The following is a 23,244-nucleotide window of genomic DNA, read 5'->3' as shown; positions in this document are numbered from 1 at the left end:
CGAAAAAGAACTTGAAAACATTCATGAGAAATTTAAAATGAGAGTTGTTAAACGATATACTGATATACTAGTCAAAGACTCACCATTTTAATTTTCTCATGAATTTTTTCAATTTTTTTACGATTCTGTTTAAAACAAAAAACGATATACTGGTCTCTAGACCTAGATGCGGTGATTGAGAACAGCAGAAGAGGGCGAAGGGTTTAAATAGGCAGGGAAGAAAGCAACAGGGAAACCCTAATTTATCATTTTGGGTGTCTTAGCCCAATGACACTAGTAATTTCGTTTGGTGATTGCTATCACTATCCCCACGTTTTCTTACCTACACCTCTCATTTGTTTACTTTGGTTCTTCCCACACCTCTTATTTGTTTTCAGGTGAATATTCATTATGGTTTTAAGTTTGTGTTTGGTTGAGTTTTGATTTTGAATAAATTAATTTTGTAAAATATTTTAGTTAAAAAGCAGTTGAGTATAATGTGGTTTATGTTTGAAGACATTTACATAAACAAGTTGAACGATAATTTGAGTTTAACAGTCATGTTTGGAGTCAAAAGCTATCGATCTTATATTCAAGTTTGAATAAATTTTTGCTAAAAATAAAAAATAATTTTGAGTTAATTGCTCTTGTAAATATGATTTTAGTTAAAAATGAGTTGAATTTTGTAACCTTATGAGCTTAGGAGGCCGGGCGCAACCCCAAATAAAGATTAGGTCATGCACAATCCATATCGAAGCTGCATAAATGAGACAAACCCATATTTTTAGGACAACGGATAAAATCCTATGTGGAAGCATCATCCAAATGGGATGATGTGGGGCGTAAGTAGCCCCTAACTTCATCATCAATGATAAGTACATCAAGAGATAAGAGTTTTAGAAATCTAGACGTGGCTCTGCCGTTTCACAAATTTTGAAACTTGTTTCGTTCAAAAATGTGCCTATGTTATTTTAGCTATCAAATACACAAATGTGTGACCTTTTATTCCAATATGACCTCAACGACATATGAGTGATGATAAAAGCAATCAATAGCGTAGTTAAACTCATAATCACTATGAGTAAGGGGATTCCAGGTATGATAATACATTCTTACCCTATCTAAAACCCTACTTACACCTTTTCTTACTTTGGCATGAGAGCGTCTTTGTAGGTAACCCCCTCTTACTTGGAGAATGAGCTTATAAAAATAAGAAGCAAAGACCGAAGTAGCAAACTTGAAGTTGACATCATTGATCCAGGTGATCCATCTTGATCGAGCACCACTATTTAAAAACAGTTGCGTGCCATTCCAAAGATAGATTCATTATGCACAACTTTTCACCAACTCTTCTCGAGAGTTCTCTATAGTTTTGTAATAGAAACAACAATATTTAAACTTTAAAAAGTTGAATTCACCACTTTTCAATTCAAGGTTTCTATATTTATTTCCCTAACCAATGTCTTAATGACACTCTTTAGCATTTACATATTTCTATATTTATTCGCAACGACAATCTTTAGCATTTTCATATTTCTATATTTATTCGCAACGTTACCCTTATAAAATGGTAAATCCACAACACCATTTAATAATTGATATGCTAGCTTTTTTTTTAGTAGATGGTGTTCAGGTGCCACCACCAAGATAATAAAAATGGAGATAACAGTCTGCAATAAAGAATAACGTTACTGAAATAATTTTTTTCTTTTCATTTTTTTTTGAATAATTTTTGTTACTCTTTTGGTTACTTATGATTACTCAAGGAGAGAAACCCCTGAAACGAGGTAGCACACCAACTTATATTGTAGCAGTAATACACCTGCAGCCCGCAAATAGAACATAACCATCATTTTAGGGGTGAGGCAAGTGTTTGGGACTGACAAATATTTGGGACTTCCATGATTGGCAGAAGTAAGAAAGTGACCTTTTAGTTGATAAATGATCGCGTCTGGAACAAAATTAACTTGTGGAGTAGAAGATGTCTCTCACAACTAGGGAGGGAAATTCTCATCAAATCAGTCCTTCAATCCATACCTTCTTATGTTATGAGTATTTTCTTATTTCCCGATACATTGCTCAATGAAATCGAGAAGATGTTGAACTCGTTCTAGTGGGGTATAAGCCTGCAAATTCTCGAGGTCTGCATTGGCTATCATGGGAATGTCTTTCTATCCCAAAGGATTTTGGAGGAAAGGGCTTTAAGAGCCTTAAAGCTTTTAACCAAACAATGATTGAAAACAAGATTGGAAGGTGATAACTAACCCAGACCCTATTATCACTAGGCTACTCAAAGCTAAATATTTTCCGCATAGTGATTATTTTGGGGCTTGTATTGGGCATAACCCGAGTTATATGTGGAGAGGCCTATGGAGTGTTATAGGAATGGTCAACCAAGGCCTGCATTGGAGTACAGTGTTGGGCGAAACTATTTCGGTTTGGGATCAACCTTAAAATTAGATATATATATATATATATATATATATATATATATATATATATATATATATATGCATGCATAAAACTTTTGCAATATTCATGTAGACTTGTATCAAAAAGTAAATAACATTTTGGTAACAATTGATAAAATAAAAATAAAAAGAATAAATAAATAAAAACATGACTGGATGTTCTAGAAGCACCACCATTTTCCTTTTCATTTCATTTCATTTCAACGTCAACAACATGAAACCCTGAACTGAATGTAATCATCTCTCTCGCAAGAACTCAACTCAAACTTCACCCCCCAAATTCCCAAATTGAAAATGGATCCCGTCCTCTGTGCTAGACTTATTCAAGTGCTAGCTTTGATTGTGTTTGATTTCGTTGTGATTGGTGGGTTGATCGCATGTAGAAATCAATCTCAGCGTGACACCTACTTCCAATTTCATGAAGTAAAATCTGGGTTTGTTGGTTTCGTCACATCATTCAGAGTCACCGTGAACATTGCAATAGTTTACGTTCTCTCCAAAGGCGCTCCAACGAAATCGAAAGGGCTTTTTCTAGCGCATAGTGGATTTTGGGAGAGTTTTGCTGTAGTGGTTGGTCATGGAGTTAACATGAACTTCATGATGAATCTTCTTTGTCTAAGATTGGATATCTTAGACGAAGACACCCCTCCCCCTCAGCTCATGTATCCCGGTCTGATGCTGCAGGGTTTCTTAAGAACTTGACTCGCGTTCTTTTTATCCTAAGTGTGATAGCTGTTGCTGCTGTTTGGACTTTATATTGACGCTTTGGGCCTGAGATTTGTTTTGAATTTATTTAATTTTTTGATTTGTAGGGGAATTGTTTGTTATTGAAACTTACTTTGTGTTTGTGTTTGTTATTGAATTAGCCACCATCTAATGGGAATTTGAATCAACACTCTAATGGGAACGGTAGTGGCCGTGGCAATGGGTCTGATGGGAATGGGGTTTGTTTACATAACTTTGATTGATTAAAGTGTATTTAATTTTTTGATTTGTAGGGGAATTGTTTGTTATTGAAACTTACTTTGTGTTTGTGTTTGTTATTGAATCAGCCACCTTCTAATGGGAATTTGAATCAACACTCTAATGGGTCTGATGGAAATGAGGTTTGTTTACATAACTTTGATTGATTAAAGTGTATTTATTTTTTTGATTTGTAGGGGAATTGTTTGTTATCGAAACTTACTTTGTTTTTGTGTTTGTTATTGAATCAACCACCTTTAAATGGGAATTTGAATCAACACTTTAATGAGTCTGATGGGAATGATGTTTGTTTACATAACTTTGATTGATTAAAGTGTATTTAATTTTTTGATTTGTAGGGGAATTGATTGTTATTGAAACTTACTTTGTGTTTGTGTTTGTTATTGAATCAACCACCTTCTAATGGGAATTTGAATCAACACTCTAATGAGAATTGCAGTGGCCGTGACAATGGGTTTGACGGGAATGGGGTTTGTTTACATAACTTTGATTGATTAAAGTGTATTTAATTTTTTGATTTGTAGGGGAATTGTTTGTTATTGAAACTTACTTTGTGTTTGTGTTTGTTATTGAATTAGCCACCTTCTAATGAGAATTTAAATCAACACTCTAATGAGAATGGCAGTGGCCGTGGCAATGGGTCTGATGGGAATGGGGTTTGTTTATTTAACTTTGATTGATTAAAGTGTATTTAATTTTTTGATTTGTAGGGGAATTGTTTGTTATTGAAATTTACTTTGTGTTTGTGTTTGTTATTGAATCAGCCACCTTCTAATGGGAATTTGAATCAACACTCTAATGGGTCTGATGGAAATGAGGTTTGTTTACATAACTTTGATTGATTAAAGTGTATTTATTTTTTTGATTTGTAGGGGAATTGTTTGTTATCGAAACTTACTTTGTTTTTGTGTTTGTTATTGAATCAACCACCTTTAAATGGGAATTTGAATCAACACTCTAATGAGTCTGATGGGAATGATGTTTGTTTACATAACTTTGATTGATTAAAGTGTATTTAATTTTTTGATTTGTAGGGGAATTGATTGTTATTGAAACTTACTTTGTGTTTGTGTTTGTTATTGAATCAGCCACATTCTAATGGGAATTTGAATCAACACTCTAATGGGTCTGATGGGAATGGGGTTTGTTTACATAACTTTGACTGATTAAAGTGTATTTAATTTTTTGATTTGTAGGGGAATTGTTTGTTATTTAAACTTACTTTGTGTTTGTGTTTATTATTGAATCAGCCACCTTCTAATGAGAATTTGAATCAACACTCAAATGGGTTTGATGGGAATGGGGTTTGTTTACATAACTTTGATTGATTAAAGTGTATATAATTTTTTGATTTGCAGGGGAATTGTTTTTATTGAAACTTACTTTGTGTTTGTGTTTGTTATTGAATCAGCCACCTTTTAATGAGAAATTCGAATCAACACTCTAATGGGAATGACAGTGGCCGTGACAATGGGTCTGATGGAAATGGGGTTTGTTTACATAACTTTGATTGATTAAAGTGTATTTAATTTTTTGATTTGTAAGGGAATTGTTTGTTATTGAAACTTACTTTGTGTTTGTGTTTGTTATTGAATCAGCCACCTTCTAATGAGAATTTGAATCAACACTCTAATGGGAATGGCAGTGGCCGTGGCAATGGGTTTGACGGGAATGGGTTTTGTTTACATAACTTTGATTGATTAAAGTGTATTTAATTTTTTGATTTGTAGGTGAATTATTTGTTATTGAAACTTACTTTGTGTTTGTTATTGAATCACCCACCTTCTAATGGTAATTTGAATCAACAATCTAATGGTAATGGCAGTGGCCTTGACAGTGGCAATGGGTCGAATGGAAATGGGATTGGTAATCAGCAGTGCTCTAATGTCAATGGCAATAAGGTTTTGAATTTAAATTAATTGAATTAATTTGAGTTATTGTAGTGTAGTAATAATTGTGATTGTGTTTATAACCCTGTAGAAAGAGAATCAAATAGCGGTCAATATTATCAACAATCTTCCTCCTGTGACTGAGACTCATCATTTTGTACTAACACCCAATCATCCAAAATTTCAGTAGCCAAGGTATGAAAATATCTTCACCTTTTTATAAATTGCCTAGATTTAGTAGCAACTATACTTGCATTTGAAATCACTGCTCGTTGTCAAGTTTTGGTACTTTATTTTGAGTTAATTGCTTTTGTAAATATGATTTTAGTTAAAAATGAGTTGAATTTTGTAACCTTATGAGCTTAGGAGGCCGGGCGCAACCCCAAATAAAGATTAGGTCATGCACAATCCATATCGAAGCTGCATAAATGAGACAAACCCAAATTTTTAGGACAACGGATAAAATCCTATGTGGAAGCATCATCCAAATGGGATGATGTGGGGCGTAAGTAGCCCCTAACTTCATCATCAATGATAAGTACATCAAGAGATAAGAGTTTTAGAAATCTAGACGTGGCTTTGCCGTTCGGCAAATTTTAAAACTCGATTCGCTCAGAAATGTGCCTATGTTATTTTAGCTATCAAATACACAAATGTGTGACCTTTTATTCCAATGTGACCTCAACGACATATGAGTGATGATAAAAGCAATCAATAGCGTAGTTAAACTCATAATCACTATGAGTAAGGGGTTCGATTCCAGGTATGATCATACATTCTTACCCTATCTAAAACCCTACTTACACCTTTTCTTACTTTGGCATGAGAGTGTCTTTGTAGGTAACCCCCCCTTACTTGGAGAATGAGCTTATAAAAACAAGAAGCGAAAACCGAAGTAGCAAACTTGAAGTTGACATCATTGATCCAGGTGATCCATCTTGATCGAGCACCACTATATAAAGACAGTTGCACGCCATTCCAAAGATAGATTCATTATGCACAACTTTTCACCAACTTTTCTCAAGAGTTCTCTATAGTTTTGTAATAGAAACAACAATATTTAAACTTTAAAAAGTTGAATTCACCACTTTTCAATTCAAGGTTTCTATATTTATTTCCCTAACCAATGTCTTAATCATAGTCACATAATTCGCTGGTTTCATGGAGAACCGCGAATTGGTTCGCGCGAACCGATTCACGGTTCTTTTACGTATTGGTTCGCCGGAATTCGTACCGAAATTCGTGCAACTCAGCGAACCGAAGTGCCAAGGACGCGTTTGAGCACCATGAACATTTACGCGTTTTAAGCTTTTAAACCCACGCTTGAAATCGATTTTGAAATGGTAATGAAGGGTAGCATGTATATCTCTTCATCTTTCCATGTGTATCTGTGTTTATTTGCGGCGGCTGCACTTTTGTTTTGCTAGGTTGAAGATGATAGATGATTGGGTTGTTCATGTTTTTTACCCGATCCGTTTAAGTTAGACTCTATCTTGGGCTTTTTTTTTATTGTTTCAGGACATGTTCAACCAATTTCACCCAAAAAAAAAAAATGAATCTAGCTGCGCTTTATTTTTTATTTTATTAAATAGTTATGTTAATCATTTGCTTATGTGTTTTTAAGGAATCATTTATTTATGTTAAGCATCCTTTAATTTTTTGAAATATTTTACTTTTAAAATACATATTTTAATTATTTATTTTTGAATGTCTCTTGCAAATAGGATGTAAATATTTGGTGATTACTAATAAATTTTAAATTTTGTTTAAAAATCATAGTTAAAAATAATATTTTATTGATAGCTTATTATGCTTAATAAGATAGTAATATTATTACGAACCGACACGTACCAAAGCTCTATACCCCCGTACGTACCGAATTCTTCTCATGTCGCGTACCGCGAATCCGTACCCGTACCGCGTACCAAAGCGAATTGCGAATTGTGTGACTATGGTCTTAATGACACTCTTTAGCATTTACATATTTCTATATTTATTCGCAACGACAATCTTTAACATTTTCATATTTCTATATTTATTCGCAACGTTACCCTTATAAAATGGTAAATCTACAACACCATTTAATAATTGATATGCTAGCTTTTTTTTAGCAGATGGTGTTCAGGTGCCACCACCAAGATAATAAAAATGGAGATAACAGTCTGCAATAAAGAATAACGTTACTGAAGTAATTTTTTTCTTTTCATTTTTTTTTGAATAATTTTTGTTACTCTTTTGGTTACTTATGATTACTCAAGGAGAGAAACCCCTTAAATGAGGTAGCACACCAACTTATATAGCCACTTAAAATTTACATCTATTTGAATTGACTTATTTGAGCTTATCAAATGACACCAACACATGTGAGAGCTTTTATAAGTTGTTTTCGGCTTATTTCCGTAAACTCTACAGGATAACTTATGAACATAGCTTATAGCCTATATAAACAGTTTGATTTTATCTTATCTTTTATTATAGAAACAGCTTTTACGTAAGCACTTATAGGATAAGTGTCATTGCTATATGCGCTTAAATAAGTTGTTTATCCAACAAGGATTGATTAGGAACTTCGTCCTAAACTTCTTTTGCAATCAATCTTAGAGAAGGATTTGATATATGCTTCATTGCATCTACCAATTTTTCAATCATGGTATATTTTCAAAAACATTTATGACTTTTTCTAATCAACTTGTTGAACTACATTTATGTAAATTTAATTTGTTATTCCTGTCTTTCTTTTCACAAGGCAATCATTCATTATTTTACATAAAGACTCTGTCTGATACCTGAATGATGATATACTAACAATATTTGTTGCGTGTATATGTAATACACATGCATCTGATTCAGAGAATTGGAGCTGGCATTGTTCATGATGTGCTGGATGTTAATCTACTTGATGAAATTATTCAAGTTACATTCCATATAGATATATGAGGATATCTTTGCACTACAATGCCGTTAAAAGTTGTATTATATTGTATCCTTTCAATTTGTTTTATAAATGTTCTAATTATGTTTTAACGACATACTACTACGATCTATATTAATATAGCAGACTGCATGTAAAACAATCAAGAATAGAACGTGAGTAGAAGAAATTAAGGGAGAATGAGAATGCCACTGTTTGACTGCTGAGTCTCTTCAATACTATATTTTATCTTTATAGTTTGTCGGTATTTCAAATTTCCTACTGATTGTTTTTAGGCTGTACACTCGAAAATTTTGAGTGTACCGGTACACCCGTGTATTTAAATGTATAATTTAATGATTTATTTTCTTTAGAAAAAAATATTTTCTATCATTTATAATTATAATAATTATATTTTATTTCTCAAAAGTGTCGGCAAAGCAAAATTCATTTTTTTTAAATTTTTATTACTCATAATAGTGAATATTGATTATTTTTTCAATAAAATTTTAAAAAATTTAGTATAATTCTTATAAAGAATGATATGTTTTTTTATGGGATAATATTTTCTAAAATATAAAAGTCGATAAATATCTTTTTATTACATAAAAATTATCGCTAACTTATTGATTTTTGAAACAGGTGTACCGGTACACATTAATTTAAGGGTGTACCGTAGAAACTCCTTTGTTTTTATAGTAGAATGTGTATTTATTTCCTTGATACGCAATATTTGAAGAAGTCAAACTAGCCCAATGATGTTGGGTCTAACCTGAGACTTTGTGAGGAGCAAATTCTTAGGTCCTGCATATATACAACATACTGATTGCAGATCATTCAAGCAATTCACTCAATTCTTTGTTATTTTTAAAAAGGGCAACCCGGTGCACTGAAGCTCCCGCATACGCAGGGTCCGGGAAGGGGTCTCACCATTTGGTGTATTGTACGCAGCCTTAGGTCCTGCATATATACAGCATACTGATTGCAGATCATTCAAGCAATTCACTCAATTCTTTGTTATTTTAAAGTTATTTTAAAAAAGGGCAACCCGGTGCACTGAAGCTCCCGCATACACAGGGTCTGGGAAGGGGTCCCACCATTTGGTGTATTGTACGCAACCTTACCCTGTTTTTACACAAGAGGCTGTTTCCAGGACTTGAACCCGTGACCTTACAGTCACATGACAACAACTTTACCAGTTGCGCCAAGGTTACCCCTCTCAATTCTTTGTTATTTTACTAGTCTTTTTTTTAAGTGTCTATGAGACTCTTGCACATGATATTAATATTTGGTTTTTAATTTCATCTTCAAATGAAGGTTACAGATCCTCATGATACATATAAAAACTCGTGAATATTAGTCACTTTCTTTATGATTATTAGCATGTTCCTAGCTTTACATGAAACGTACGTCTGCATCCACTCGAGCATGCAAACAAACACCCACTATGTTTGTAGTTTGAAAACACGGTTGATTTTAAGTGTCTATGAGACTCTTGCACATGATATGAATATTTGGTTTTTAATTTCATCTTCAAATGAAGGTTACAGATCCTCATGATACATAAAAACTCGTGAATATTAGTCACTTTCTTTATGATTATTAGCATGTTCCTAGCTTTACATGAAACGTACGTCTGCATCCACTCCAACGTGCAAACAAACACCCACTATGTTTGTAGTTTGAAAACACGGTTGATTTTAAGTGTCTATGAGACTCTTGCACATGATATGAATATTTGGTTTTTAATTTCATCTTCAAATGAAGGTTACAGATCCTCATGATACATAAAAACTCGTGAATATTAGTCACTTTCTTTATGATTATTAGCCTGTTCCTAGCTTTACATGAAACGTACGTCTGCATCCACTCCAACGTGCAAACAAACACCCACTATGTTTGTAGTTTGAAAACACGGTTGATTTTAAGTGTCTATGAGACTCTTAACGTACGTCTGCATCCACTCCAACGTGCAAACAAACACCCACTATGTTTGTAGTTTGAAAACACGGTTGATTTTAAGTGTCTATGAGACTCTTGCACATGATATGAATATTTGGTTTTTAATTTCATCTTCAAATGAAGGTTACAGATCCTCATGATACATAAAAACTTGTGAATATTAGTCACTTTCTTTATGATTATTAGCCTGTTCCTAGCTTTACATGAAACGTACGTCTGCATCCACTCCAACGTGCAAACAAACACCCACTATGTTTGTAGTTTGAAAACACGGTTGATACTTGTATGCTTCTGTGGAAGGATTTGGTTATTGGTTTTCTATCCTTTTAATATTTTTCTCTCTTCTTCTTCAAATTATTTTTTCTCAGGTATGTAGTGAACAAGCTATAGAAATTGATAAGCAGTTAGCACTAAAAGAAGGTTTGCTGGTATGGCCATGGTTATATATTTATATTCCATTTATTTTGAAATTAAAATCTCCATCGATTACTATTGGCCTGCTTGGATTGACTTGTTTGAGCTTATCTACCGACAAAAACACTTGTAAGACTGTTTTTAGAGCTTATGGAAAAACTTATGACATGTCACATGTCCATAAGTTTTTTTCATCTTATTTCCATAAACTCTCCGGAATAGGTTATGAAACTTTATTTTTTGTCATAGAAATAGCATATATATAATCACTTATATGATAAGCGAAAACCATGTGTGTGTGTTTTCCTCTTGGTCATTATAGGGTGGCACTTCAATGTTTTTCAACTTATTCCGTCTCTTACTTCAATTCCATGTCATAAATCTGTACAAGTTACTTTGAAAAAGCAAGGCATATTGTGTTTTTCTAATGCCACACCGAAGAATACTTGATATTAGTTATGGTGTGAATCTTATCATTCATCTCCGCGTAGTTTTGGTTAGGTCAGATGGTGTTCCCTGGTTTCGGAGAGTGTTACCTTTGTTCTCAGTTGTTTGAGTCTTATAGACATGAGGCAGACATTTCATTAGAGGGAACTGCTACTAGTCATTCACCCTAGAGTCTGAGATCTAAGAGTTATGTTGATGACTTGGTTTGATTGAGATTCATGAGTTCATATTGATGTGAGACCAGCATAATTTAGTGAGACCTGTTTCAATGACTCATTTGAGTTTCAATCATTTAATTAAAATGTGTTAAAAAATAATGTATTGAAGGTCGTGTTGCTAACACTCCTCTATACAACCAAACTAAGGTTTGTCGGTTCAAGTGAAAATGAACTTGTTTTTGTGCTTAAGCATGGTTTTGGTTTTGAATCTTGTGAATGAAAAAAAATAAACGCTCGGAGAAATTTTCTCCCTTTCAAAGGGTTATTTGACTCTAACTCGGATTATATAAAGCCTCTAAACAAATAACAATAATATATGACCAAGCACATGACACCTCCCCCAAAACTTGTAATGGGCATATAATTGACTCATATCATTACTAAAATTATGCAACTGTACCTATTCCAAAACACTTCTTTATATGGTTTAAGTGATAACATAAGTTGTCCTTGGTCTATGGTCAATTAAATCCAAGTGTTGAATGCAATTTTGGCATATGATATTGCCAAGAGAAGCACTACTAATGTGTTGAAGGAAACTAATCTGAATTTATCAAAACCATTACAACATTACTATCTTATAATGGTATTGTTATTACACTTATTCTAGCTATAATAGAAACAAAACAAAAAGATGCTCAAATGTAAGGTATCCTGAAAAGGAATGTGCTCCTTCATTGTATTGGCTCTTTGAAAGAAGTTAGAATCTTTAAGAATATCCATTTTAGAAATCCTTTTGGGAAGGACCTTCTTTGTTTGTCTGGTTTCTGTTTATTGTGTCCTTTTCAATTCTAGGAGCCTACTCCAAAATAGTACTACAAAATTATTATGCACCTTACCCTTCAATCCAAGTCATAGGATGTTGCCAGAACCCATCCTTCCTATCAACTGTGTTCAAATTTTGGTGATATATACACGGTTTATGAAATTAGAAAATACTTCAAACTTGATATGATATATACAATACAAAACTATATAAATTTGATATTATTATTGCTTAAACTTGCATATAAAAAGTAATGACTATATCTAGTTTCTATACTTTTTTAAATTTAATAATAATTAACTTTTAAATAGTCTAAATTTAAACCGTTCACAAATACATAATGTCGAGTTCAAACTACACAAAATCATCCAAGATCAATCAGTATCCTTGCAGTATCCTTGCGGATGCACGGGTATGTTACTAGTTATAAAGAAATTTTTAACACTATTAAGGCATGTACTTATGTAGCAGTTAAAAAAAAGACATGTAAATGTTGTGTGATAAAATAGCTAATATATAAGTAAATTCAATATTAGATATTGAGAAATGAGGAGAGTGTTTTGAGTATAGTTGATAACGACTCAGTTCAGATTTCATAAGAAACTGAGTTTGAATCTTGTTGTCAATGTGAGAATCTCATTAGTGAATAATATATAAGTATCGTTTTCAATTTTCTCTAAGCTTTGAGGCTTTTTGTGTCTCTAATAAAATTTGGAACCTAAGTTGCTTAAACTTTTCCAAACTTAAAAAAATGTTGAGGGAAGGACTTAAACTTTTCTGGTACTATTTTTCAATAAAAAATTCATTACTCCCTAATTGAAAGGTAACATATTATAAAATGCAAGGTCAAATATGCAAAATGACAAACTTTGTTTCTATTCTTGCCAATCTCATTCCCACATTCAAAGCCACTCAAACATCACACAATAAAACAAACTTAACAACAGCCTCAATTTGCTTCATCAACTCACAAACACAAAGTTAATACTAGCTAATATCATTGAAAACCATTGAAGCATTAAAAGGTTATGGCTTTTCTTCTACCAAACCTCCAACCTTATCTCCCAACTCAATCAAAATCCAAAGACAAACCCCTTCACCAAACTCTTTCATCACCAAAACCCACTTCACATTTTCTTGTATCTTCCACTTCCTCAAATTCTTCTTCTCCCTTAGCCACCCTTCAAACTCCAACTTCACAAGTTAACATACCATCAAGTGTTCCAAAGGATGAATTCTATGTCAACCTTGGACTTGCTGTGAGAACTCTTCGTGAAGACATGCCTATGATCTTCATCAAAGACCTCAATTATGATATCTATAGGTTATTTGACTTTTTCTTACCTTATTTGACCATTTCTTATAACTTTCTTCTTTTTTTATAATCTTTGATATTTTTTTTAACTTTTATTATGTTCATCCCTATTTAACAATAACACTATTTATAAGCCTATTTAACCCTTAATGTGTACATTTTGTATATGAATATTACAAAATTACAAATTATATGTTCAATTTTTATTTGTTTTCTTCCAAGACAAGTTTTTTGATGCTTAGGAGTTGAACTTGGCATCTCGATATTTACAACACTAGCGCACGTAACACCGACACACCATATGTACCAACCACTTGCGCTAGACTCCAATAGTATTAAACTATTGATAAATGATGTAATTTTTTAAAAAAAAAGATAGCTAGTAATTTGAAATGATGTTTATATTTTTTATTTTTCGTTTGTTTGTAAAATGAGCATATTATTAAGTAGTGAATTTTAAGGAGCTTATTTTCATTGAAATTTGATCAATTTTCAGGGATGATATAACATTTTTGGACCCTTTGAACACATTTACTGGAATTGAAAAGTACAAATTGATCTTCTGGGCATTAAGGTTTCATGGAAAACTCTTGTTTCATGAGATAGCACTTGATGTATATAGAGTGTGGCAACCTTCAAAGAATGTGATATGGATTAGGTGGAACCTTAAGGGCGTGCCACGTGTCCCTTGGGAAGCTAAAGGAGAATTTCAAGGCACTTCAAAGTATAAATTGGACAAGAATGGCAAAATTTATGAACATAAAGTTGATAACTTGGCATTCAATTTTCCCAAAAATATTAAACCAGTTTCAGTTTTGGATTTTGTTACTTCATGCCCTGCTAGTCCAAACCCTACATTTGTGTGGGGTCCTGTGGATGTTTACTCTTCTTCATGGATAGTTTTATATAAGGCAGTTAGGGAGACTTTGAATCAAGAAGGGAGTTTGCTACCACAAGATGGTCTAGCTCCATGCTCGTAAGTATTATCTATCAGAGACGAATCCAGAAATTTTAAGTTGTAGAGGTATAACTCGTATATATAAAGTTGTAGGCGTGATACTCGTATAATATATATGTACAGTATAGTACATGTTGGAGTAACCAATGTATAACAATATATATAATATAATATTGAGTTTCTCGATATCGGCTAAGTGGATCCGACCGTCAATCAAGCTTAATAGGTCAGATATAATGAATTTGTGGCATAGCATGAAATGGTTTTTCTTCAATTATAAGAGTGTATATAAATATGCAAGGATACAGAAGAGTTGAAGTTGCTCATTTTGTTGTTGGAGGAAATGTAGATTCCTATGTTTGATGATTGATATGATATACACTATACAGTATGCAGTAATCTTCTAAAATAATTTTAACAATGTAGATTTTCTTTGACTTTTATGGAATTGAATCTCTTGATTTTTCTCGTGCGTAATTGATGTATGACATGGATCACACTTATTTATGTATTAAATGGAACAACATTCTGTATATTGTTCTGTAGCCAATTTGAATTCAAACGTTTGAAACTCAGCTTATGATTTAGGTGATGATTTCATGAGTAGTAATTTGTTGTATAAGATAAGCTGATATATATAAAAATTGTAATATGGTTTATGGCATAAATTTTCTGGTAGAATCCAATTTCTTTTGGTCTTTTTACTGATCAGATACATAGACGGACCTGCTTTTGTTTTCAATTGTTAAAAATAACTAATATATCCACACAACCATTATATTGTTTTACATGGCAATGATATAATCTAAAGTAATTTCTACTTTGTTAGAGTTCTGTCATACATTATGTCATAATTTAGTTGTTTTCATCTCACTTGAAGACACATTGTTAGAACAAAGAATCCAAACATGTTTTCTTCATTTGAATTATGATTTCACACTACCTCTGTATTTTCATTTTTGACTAAATCATCTCATTCATTGCAATGAAGAAAATCAGAAAGGTTGAGGGACATTTGTCAACAAAGACATAGTTTCCAAATTTCTAGCAATTTTTGCTAGGGCACTAGGCCATGAGCAGCCCTATTCTTATCTCTTTTGACAGCAAATCTACTAACATTTAACAAACTAAACAAGATATCTAGACAATCAGCAATAATAAAATCAATATCATCAAGTTTGAGTTTTCCGCGCGTACACAATTAACCACATTTTCCGCATCCATTTCAATCACCACATTGTGCAAGTTTTGTTCCTAAATCCAATTGAGGCACCATCTCAGCCCCATTGTCTCGGCCATTGTTTGGTCCCTTTTACTAGCTGCGGCGTTCACAATACCATCATGATTCCTAGCTATCAATCCCTAGCATGCGTGACCATCATCGAAATAGCCAGCATGGCAGCGTCGTTCCAGCTGAGGAGGTCTCTTCAGAGTCCATATCAGCCGTGTTATCGCTGGGGGATTGAGGCCTTGGTGCAGGCTAAGATCTCCTGCACAATGCTATGACTTGAGGACAATTTTGCTTTTGATCGTTTTCTAATCATATGTTTCCTAAATTTTGATATCCATTATTTGTTGCTCTAAAATGTATTTAGTTTTCATGGTATCTTGTATAAAGGATTCTAATTGTTGATGAAATTCCATTTTTGTTAATTGTATCTCTCCATATTTTTACTTGAATACTTTTTGCAAGACATTTCTTGGTCATGAATGCTAATAATGAGAAAATAGCACTCTTGGTTGTAAATCACACTTCTCCTTTTATTCCCAACTCTTTTGTAGGCAAATGTTAGCGGTTAGTTTGGTAGGAGGAGTGTGAAATGTTAGTATCAAGGATCAAACTTTGGATCTCCAACATCTAATTTATTCAGCGTCTCAACTCGTACCGTTAGACTAGTCCTTCAGAAACAATGGTTGTTAAAGTAGAAAAACAACCATGCAGCACCCTCAAATTGAAAGAGCATTGCTACATGGCACGAAAGAGTTTTGTGGACGACTTTTTTAGAAAAGTGAAATAAAAAATCAGTTACTATTTGGCAGAATTTATAGGGCTACTGGGAAATGACATTGACAGACATTGGTGTATAATCATGCTAGTAACTCTTTCTACCATTGAGTATTTTTTTCCTTTCAAATTAATGGAATTATACTCAAATTTATATGCCAGATTATACGTAAGTGTATAAAGAAGAACATTTTCATTTCATGAAAGAACTTGGTTCAACTATGGAAAAAATGGTACGAATGATTAAAGTATCTTTAATAAGAATATCCCATATTCATATGGAAGAATGCTACCTTGAAATTCTGGAGAAAAAACACACCAACTGAAACTTATTACAAATGAAACTGTATTGTTTATATACAATTGTAATAGTTCACTAACATCAAACAGTCGTTGTAGTATAGTGGTAAGTATTCCCGCCTGTCACGCGGGTGACCTGGGTTCGATCCCCGGCAACGGCGTTTGTTTTTACTTTTTTATTTTATATTCTTTCAAATTATTAATTATGAAAAAACATTAAAAATGGCCCATGCAGGTTTCGAACCTGCGACCTTCGCGTTATTAGCACGACGCTCTAACCAACTGAGCTAATGGGCCATGTTGATGAAGGATTCTCAGATATTTTATATGATTAATACTTATTTTGTGTCTGGGTACCAAATCGCAACTCCGCAAGTGTATTTCCTCACATGCATTATATATATACTTGATACTTCATTTTATGTACTGATAAAATGTGACCAAAGATTATTATTATTTTTTAGGTTAAATATATTTTTTGGTCACTATAAATATACAAATTTACTATATTTGATTCATTAACTTGTGCTTTTAGGGTACAAATTAGTCTTTTTCAATTTTCAATCACTATTTTTGGTCTTTATTTTTAAGTCAACCATGTGTAGCCTTTGTATTTTTTAATAAAATTTTGTAGAAATACGTAGAATATTGTAAAAATCTCTCCCAAAAAAATTAGAATTTTTTAACAAAACAATGAATTAAATATAAATTTTTACCCGCAAAAAATATAAACATTCTTATTTAATTCATGTTTTGTTAAAAAATTCTAATTTTTTTTTGGGCAGAGATTCTTATAATATTATAAAATTTTCTGCAAAATTAAAAATTAGTGTTATCTATCTAAAGTATCTTAAGTTACAAGTGAATTGGTAAAAAAAATTAATCACACTCCTATTTATAATGTTTCTGCAAGTGTACATTCGTTGCACGAAAGTGATGCTCGTCTAGTGAATCAAGCTTTCTTCAATAGAGGAAAAAATCAGCTATCCTTTGTCATTTTCTGAAACCGCCTTAGTTAGCTAAGCAAACCGTTGCTCGCCTAGCAAACATTCTCTAACTATTTTCCATGGATTCTTTGTTTCTACTCGCTTTCCCTTCTTCGCACTTCGCCTAGAGAACCGAGCTTTGCCCAAATGTCTTTAAGATGTTCTAACTTGACTTCGAACGAGGGTACTTGCATCACATTGTTTTATTACAGTGTAATCACGTCAAAAAGCTATAAAAGGTAAGAGAAATAGAACATAATAGCTTTCTGACCTACACCCTTCGGTCACTAATATAAGCAAAAATTTATTTTTAGATTCATTCAATTAATGATGTATGTAGTCTTTATTATAGGCTACATACATAATTTATTGAATGAACTTAGAAAGTGGATTTTTGTTTATATTAGTGACCGGAGGGTGTATTCTTAAAGAGTAACTAGACTTTTGACCCGAGCGTCGCACGAGTTTTCTCGACTATAATAGAGACCAATAAATCATCTTTAACCCGTAAGATCATTGATATGGTAGAAAATATTTTCTTCAATGCATTTTTTTAGATGGAATTTGTTAGGTTAAATAATTGCAAACCTAATAAAGCAAATCAGCGGGAAAAAATTAGGTTAAGTTGCTGCAAACATAACAAAATTAATAAATAAGGATGATATTTTGACATCCATTTGATGACAACTTTGTTAACAATCTTGTTTTTCTCACTTCTTATTGGTTAAAAACAATGGAGAGAGAAAAAGGAAGAGAGAGGATAACAACATTATGTGAGTATGAGAGAGAAAGTTGTCCAAAAGTTATCAAAAAATGGTTGTCAAAATATCATTTCTCACTATATTTATACACACATACAAACACGTTTACATGTGAGTTTATCTTTGATACAACACTATCAATGTAAATAATGAGAAATGCTAGCAACACTCTCTTTTGAGCACTCACTCTTTTATTGGATAAAATCAATGTAGGACATACACTTTGGAAATGGAACCCACACCTAATAAAAGAGTGAGTGCTAGAGAGAATGCTCAAAAGAGAGTGTTGCTAGCATTCCTCGTAAATAATTTATATATTATCAACGGATCATAAATTGACACATCAATAAACGTTAAGTTTAATCTCAACTGTCATGACTATCACACATAAGATGATTTATGATTTGTTGACAAATACAAGATCTTTATATGACAATTTTTTTTTTTAAAGAATCTTTATACGACAATGATTGCCAATTAAATCATACACATACACGAGTGTAATAATTACATATTGATAGTGTAATTTTTTTTTTTTTTTGTAAATACGCCAATCATATTTAACCAATATTTTGTGAAATAATTTTATTTTATAAAATACTTGCACAAACATCTATATTGGGAGATATAATTCGACTTTGTACAAAGTTTACACTCTCAGTGTATTGTAATAAACTCTACATATGTACATATATCATGAAGAGTTATTGATTTTGAATAACATGTTTAAAGTTATTAAGGTAGTAGAGATATAATTTTAGGAATGCTTCAAGGTAAGATGAGACCTAAAGCTAAGTGTGATATAAGATCGAACAACTCATGAGAAGATCTCATATGTGTAATTTTTGTTAGGTATATCAATTGGGGGATGAGGTCATAAAACTAATGGGAGCAAATCACGTGGGGGCCTCACATGTACAATTTTTTGTTAACTGGAGACCATATTATTAACTAATGGGAATAAATCATGTTACGAGAGGTAAAGAGGGCACAGGCCTCATATATATACACCTTTGACTAAGTATAAGAATGGAGATAAAATCATAGAATTGTTGAGAAAAATTATAAAAATGAGACTAAGGTGCAATTTTTGTTAGATATCAAAATGTAAGTAAGGTCATAAAATTTGATGGATAAATATATAGAGATTACGAAGGTAAAACGGAGGCCTAAAGCAAGGGTTTTAGTAAATTTTCGTAGGGTCGGTCCATATAGTGATCTCTCTATTATATTATATTATATTATATTTAGTTCATTAGGAAAGGTTATAATATGTCGACATTATGTCTTTGCTTCTTCAACATCCCTTACTTCATGCCCATTATACAAAAAGCTAATACTATAAAGAATTAAAGATGACACTTTATTGAGAATACTTTAGTTAATATCATATCAATGTGATTATTTTTTTTGTTTTTCTAAAGTTTTGTATTTATCATAAAGGTGGTGAAACTAAGGTTTTATTTAAGAGCTTTATATGTGATCTAGATTGACGGCTTCTATACTATACATACAAACATATGCTTTAACTTTTTTGCTAGCTATACCTCAACAATAATCACATCAATAGAGAAGCTTTACATAATGGGCATGAAGTGTGAAATGTTGAAGTAGCAAAGACATAATATCGACATATTAACCAAACTAACAAATAATACTAATATCAAATATCGTCAAGTTGGCTAAATACTCAATCCGATATTATTTATAAAAGAAATTTAGGTCAACAAAAGTTAATGTATCTAGTTAAAAAATTGGACCAGACACATAAACTTTTGTTAACCCAAATATCTCTTATAAATAGAACCGTATGAAGTATGTTATGCTCATCATGTTGGTGAGTGATGTGTGGCTATCAAGACATATGACTGACATAATTTTCGTGATATTATAGGGTTAGTTCGTCAAGCCAACCCTTCATTCGTAAAAAAATAAAATAAAAAATAATACCAATAAGAAGGTTCATTGCATTTTTAGTGGGTTTTTGCTAGTGTAAAATCATAGAGGAAATTGCATTTTGTTAGGCTTTGGCGGGATAAACTATATTGTGAACCTAGAATATCAAAGTTAGTGATGTGTAAAATTTATATTTATTTTCTAACTATTTTTTAAAAATTGTATGTGATATTTTTATTGGCATAGTGTTATTGACTTGGGACCCGAGATTGTGCTCCTTAAGTACTTAAGGTCTCAGATTCGATTCTGTGCCAGTTTGAGTGAGCTAATTTAACTTTTTAAAAAAATAGTTAATTTGTTAGGAGAAAAGAGAAAATGCAAACTTCATGCATAGATACCCAAACCATTGGACTACGTATGTGCAGATAAAATTGTACGTATTTGGTAAACTTTTGTTTGAGTGGATTATGAAATATATGAATGTAAAGAAAAGAGAAGAAGCCTACATGCATAGGGAGCAGTTTGGTTCAATACCACTAGGAAATTGTGAATCATTCATTTTTGCAAAATGGATGGTGTTCACTTCCAGAGAGACTAAATCCACCATTTCCTGTCAAAAGTAACAAGTACACAAAGAAAACATAAAAAATAGTAAGAATAATTTACATACACAATTTTTATTGTTGTCCATTGTATCTCCAACCACAAACGATAGACTAGTTATTCTTCGAGGTATATATTTATTTAAGAAACTAACATCTTGCGTTAAGAAATTTCTGTACCTACACACTGGTCAATGATCAAAATCATTTATCATCACATAAAGAGATTCAATTATCTATTAGTTGTGTCACACAATATTGTTAATTATTTATGCACATTTTAGTATTTAAGAAGTAAGCATTTATTATTTAAAAAAGTAACCATTTTTTTTAGTTTTTTTTACTAACTCACCGTAAGTAGGATTTTTATGTCTCAAAATGCTTCACAGTTTAGGTTCTTTGGTTCAGCTACAAATGACTCCATAATAAAAAGTAGGATTTTTACTAACTCAGTTATTTTTCCAAAGACACTATAAAAAGTAAGCCTATTGATTTTATATTCTACAATCAAAAGAGCATCTACAATGGAGATCCTCACATTTGAGGTTTTAAACGGGTCTCACATGGACACATCACTTTTTTATTATTTTTTTAATAATAGTACCTAATAGGCACTCAACCACTCCAATGGAGATCCTCTATCAAAAGATCTAAATGGGTCTCACCAATAACTATTTATTAATGAAAAGCAGCAAAATCAACTCAAATAATGATTATTTTATTCAAAAGTGGTGTGGAGTCCACTTAAGATTATGATCTAAAGTGAGACCCTGAGTCTTAAGAGTCCCCAAAGACCCCGAGTCTTAAGAGTCCCCAAATTTTTGGGTCTTAAATGATAAAGACCCTATCAATGTAGATGCTCTAAGTAGTGGCTGATAGATAGTGAATAAGGCTATATAAGGATAATTTGGTGACTGAGGTGGTGGAGTCAGGGAACGCAATGACGATTTTGTTGAGTGATTAACAATTTAAAGCTTAAAAAATATACTATCTAATCACTATCATAAACAAAAAAAAATCTTTTTAGTTTCATTAAATAAATAAAGTATGTGCATGGTCTATAATATAGATTACATATATCACTTATCTAATGGACTTAAAAAATATATTTTTATTCATAATAATGACCCGATGGTGTAACGAATAAAACAAATCTGAATAATTGTCACCTATACACCCCAAGAAAATAAGGGTTAGTATCTACTAATCAATATAACAGATTAGGAGAATACATTTCATGTAAACCTTAGGTACCTTAGATACATTTCCATCACCTTCTCGATCGTCAACCGTTTAACCTTTGAAGTCAAGGATAACAATGTTATTAACAAATCTTAAGAAAAGAAATAATAATATAAGTCCTACTTTTATTTTGGGTACAATATAAGTCCTACTTTAATAAATAAAAAATATTTTTTTATTAAAAAAATTATAATCAATAAATAACACACGAGAAATCACAATTTTACTTAACTAAACGAATTTGAACGTAGAGGTGGTAAATGCGTAATTTTATGTATATTTGTTGAAAACTTTGGAAAATAATCAATCTCTAAGATGATAACTTTGGTAACAGCTATCCCCTAAAAGAGTGGTGCTTTAACTTTCTGCCTAATATATTCAACGCAAGGTACACTTTTTATAATGGAAATAAAGGTTGATGTTTGAGGAGCAAAGACATTATATCGACATATTACCCAAAATAGTACACATTTTTTTGTTGAAGGACCAAAATAGTACACATAATGAACTAATATTAGGTTAATTACATTAGTTAAGGTGTTTGCATGACAACATATTGTCAACATAAGTTCATAAAAATCAGTCTTGTTCATCTTTTGTAGAAATGACATATTTTGGCACTATGAATACACATCCTTCTATTCAATGACCCCATTTCCACTTTTATGACTACATTTGTTACAATAAAGACTCAAATGCCCTTAAATCCTAAAAGGTGCTTTTGAAAAACCATCCTATAGAGAAACCCAAGTGATTTAAATATATAAATTCCATATATGCATGCACGTGCATGTAAATTATCAATTTAATTTGCTATGAAAAAATTATAACTAGCTAACATTAATAATGTTATTGAACTCTATCAAAGAGTTGTTTTAAAGACTCGTATGAACTCAAATAAAAACTTTTTGTTTGGGTATAAGGGGTGTTTAGTATGGTTATGTGACAATGCACCAGTCTTTAGTAGTTATTTTTTCTGTAAATATTAAATGTTAGTATGTTAATTGTTAGGTTAGTATTTTTCTCTCTTGTCAGAATTCAAATTTTGTATTTTTAACTCATTTAATCATTTTGTTCAATCAACCAAGTGAGCAACACATCCCCTCATTTAGTAGTAGTTATTGTAATTATTTAAATT

At 32.1% G+C, this 23,244-nt stretch overlaps 1 protein-coding gene, 2 long non-coding RNA genes and 2 other non-coding genes across 5 annotated transcripts; 3 read left to right on the top strand and 2 right to left on the bottom strand.

The window, feature by feature from the left end:
* The first annotated feature begins 4,515 nt into the window (after positions 1-4,515).
* On the top strand, positions 4,516-4,894 carry LOC146948874 (uncharacterized). Its single transcript, XR_015025362.1, has 3 exons — positions 4,516-4,576; positions 4,685-4,738; positions 4,846-4,894. It is a non-coding gene; the product is annotated as an uncharacterized LOC146948874 (long non-coding RNA).
* Positions 4,895-12,923: 8,029 nt separating this feature from the next.
* LOC146948873 (uncharacterized) lies at positions 12,924-14,757 on the top strand. Its single transcript, XM_085745050.1, has 2 exons — positions 12,924-13,365; positions 13,853-14,757. The coding sequence occupies exons 1-2, from the start codon at positions 13,070-13,072 to the stop codon at positions 14,334-14,336; spliced, it is 780 nt and encodes a 259-aa protein (XP_085601176.1). The 5' UTR covers positions 12,924-13,069; the 3' UTR covers positions 14,337-14,757.
* Positions 14,758-16,708: 1,951 nt separating this feature from the next.
* On the top strand, positions 16,709-16,780 carry TRNAD-GUC (transfer RNA aspartic acid (anticodon GUC)). The gene has a single exon. It is a non-coding gene; the product is annotated as a tRNA-Asp (tRNA).
* A 62-nt stretch (positions 16,781-16,842) lies between these two features.
* Positions 16,843-16,916, bottom strand: TRNAI-AAU (transfer RNA isoleucine (anticodon AAU)). Its single transcript has one exon. It is a non-coding gene; the product is annotated as a tRNA-Ile (tRNA).
* A 569-nt stretch (positions 16,917-17,485) lies between these two features.
* LOC146948870 (uncharacterized) lies at positions 17,486-23,013 on the bottom strand. Its single transcript, XR_015027057.1, has 2 exons — positions 22,119-23,013; positions 17,486-20,872 (listed from the first exon to the last, which is right to left on the bottom strand). It is a non-coding gene; the product is annotated as an uncharacterized LOC146948870 (long non-coding RNA).
* Positions 23,014-23,244: the final 231 nt, after the last annotated feature.

The sequence above is a fragment of the Medicago sativa genome, chromosome 2 (genome assembly GCF_051527215.1).
Source record: "Medicago sativa cultivar Bolivia chromosome 2, Bolivia_mono, whole genome shotgun sequence".
Lineage (NCBI taxonomy): Eukaryota > Viridiplantae > Streptophyta > Magnoliopsida > Fabales > Fabaceae > Medicago > Medicago sativa.
The sequence above is the reverse complement of the archived record's forward strand: the minus strand, read 5'-3'. Positions and strand labels throughout refer to the sequence as shown.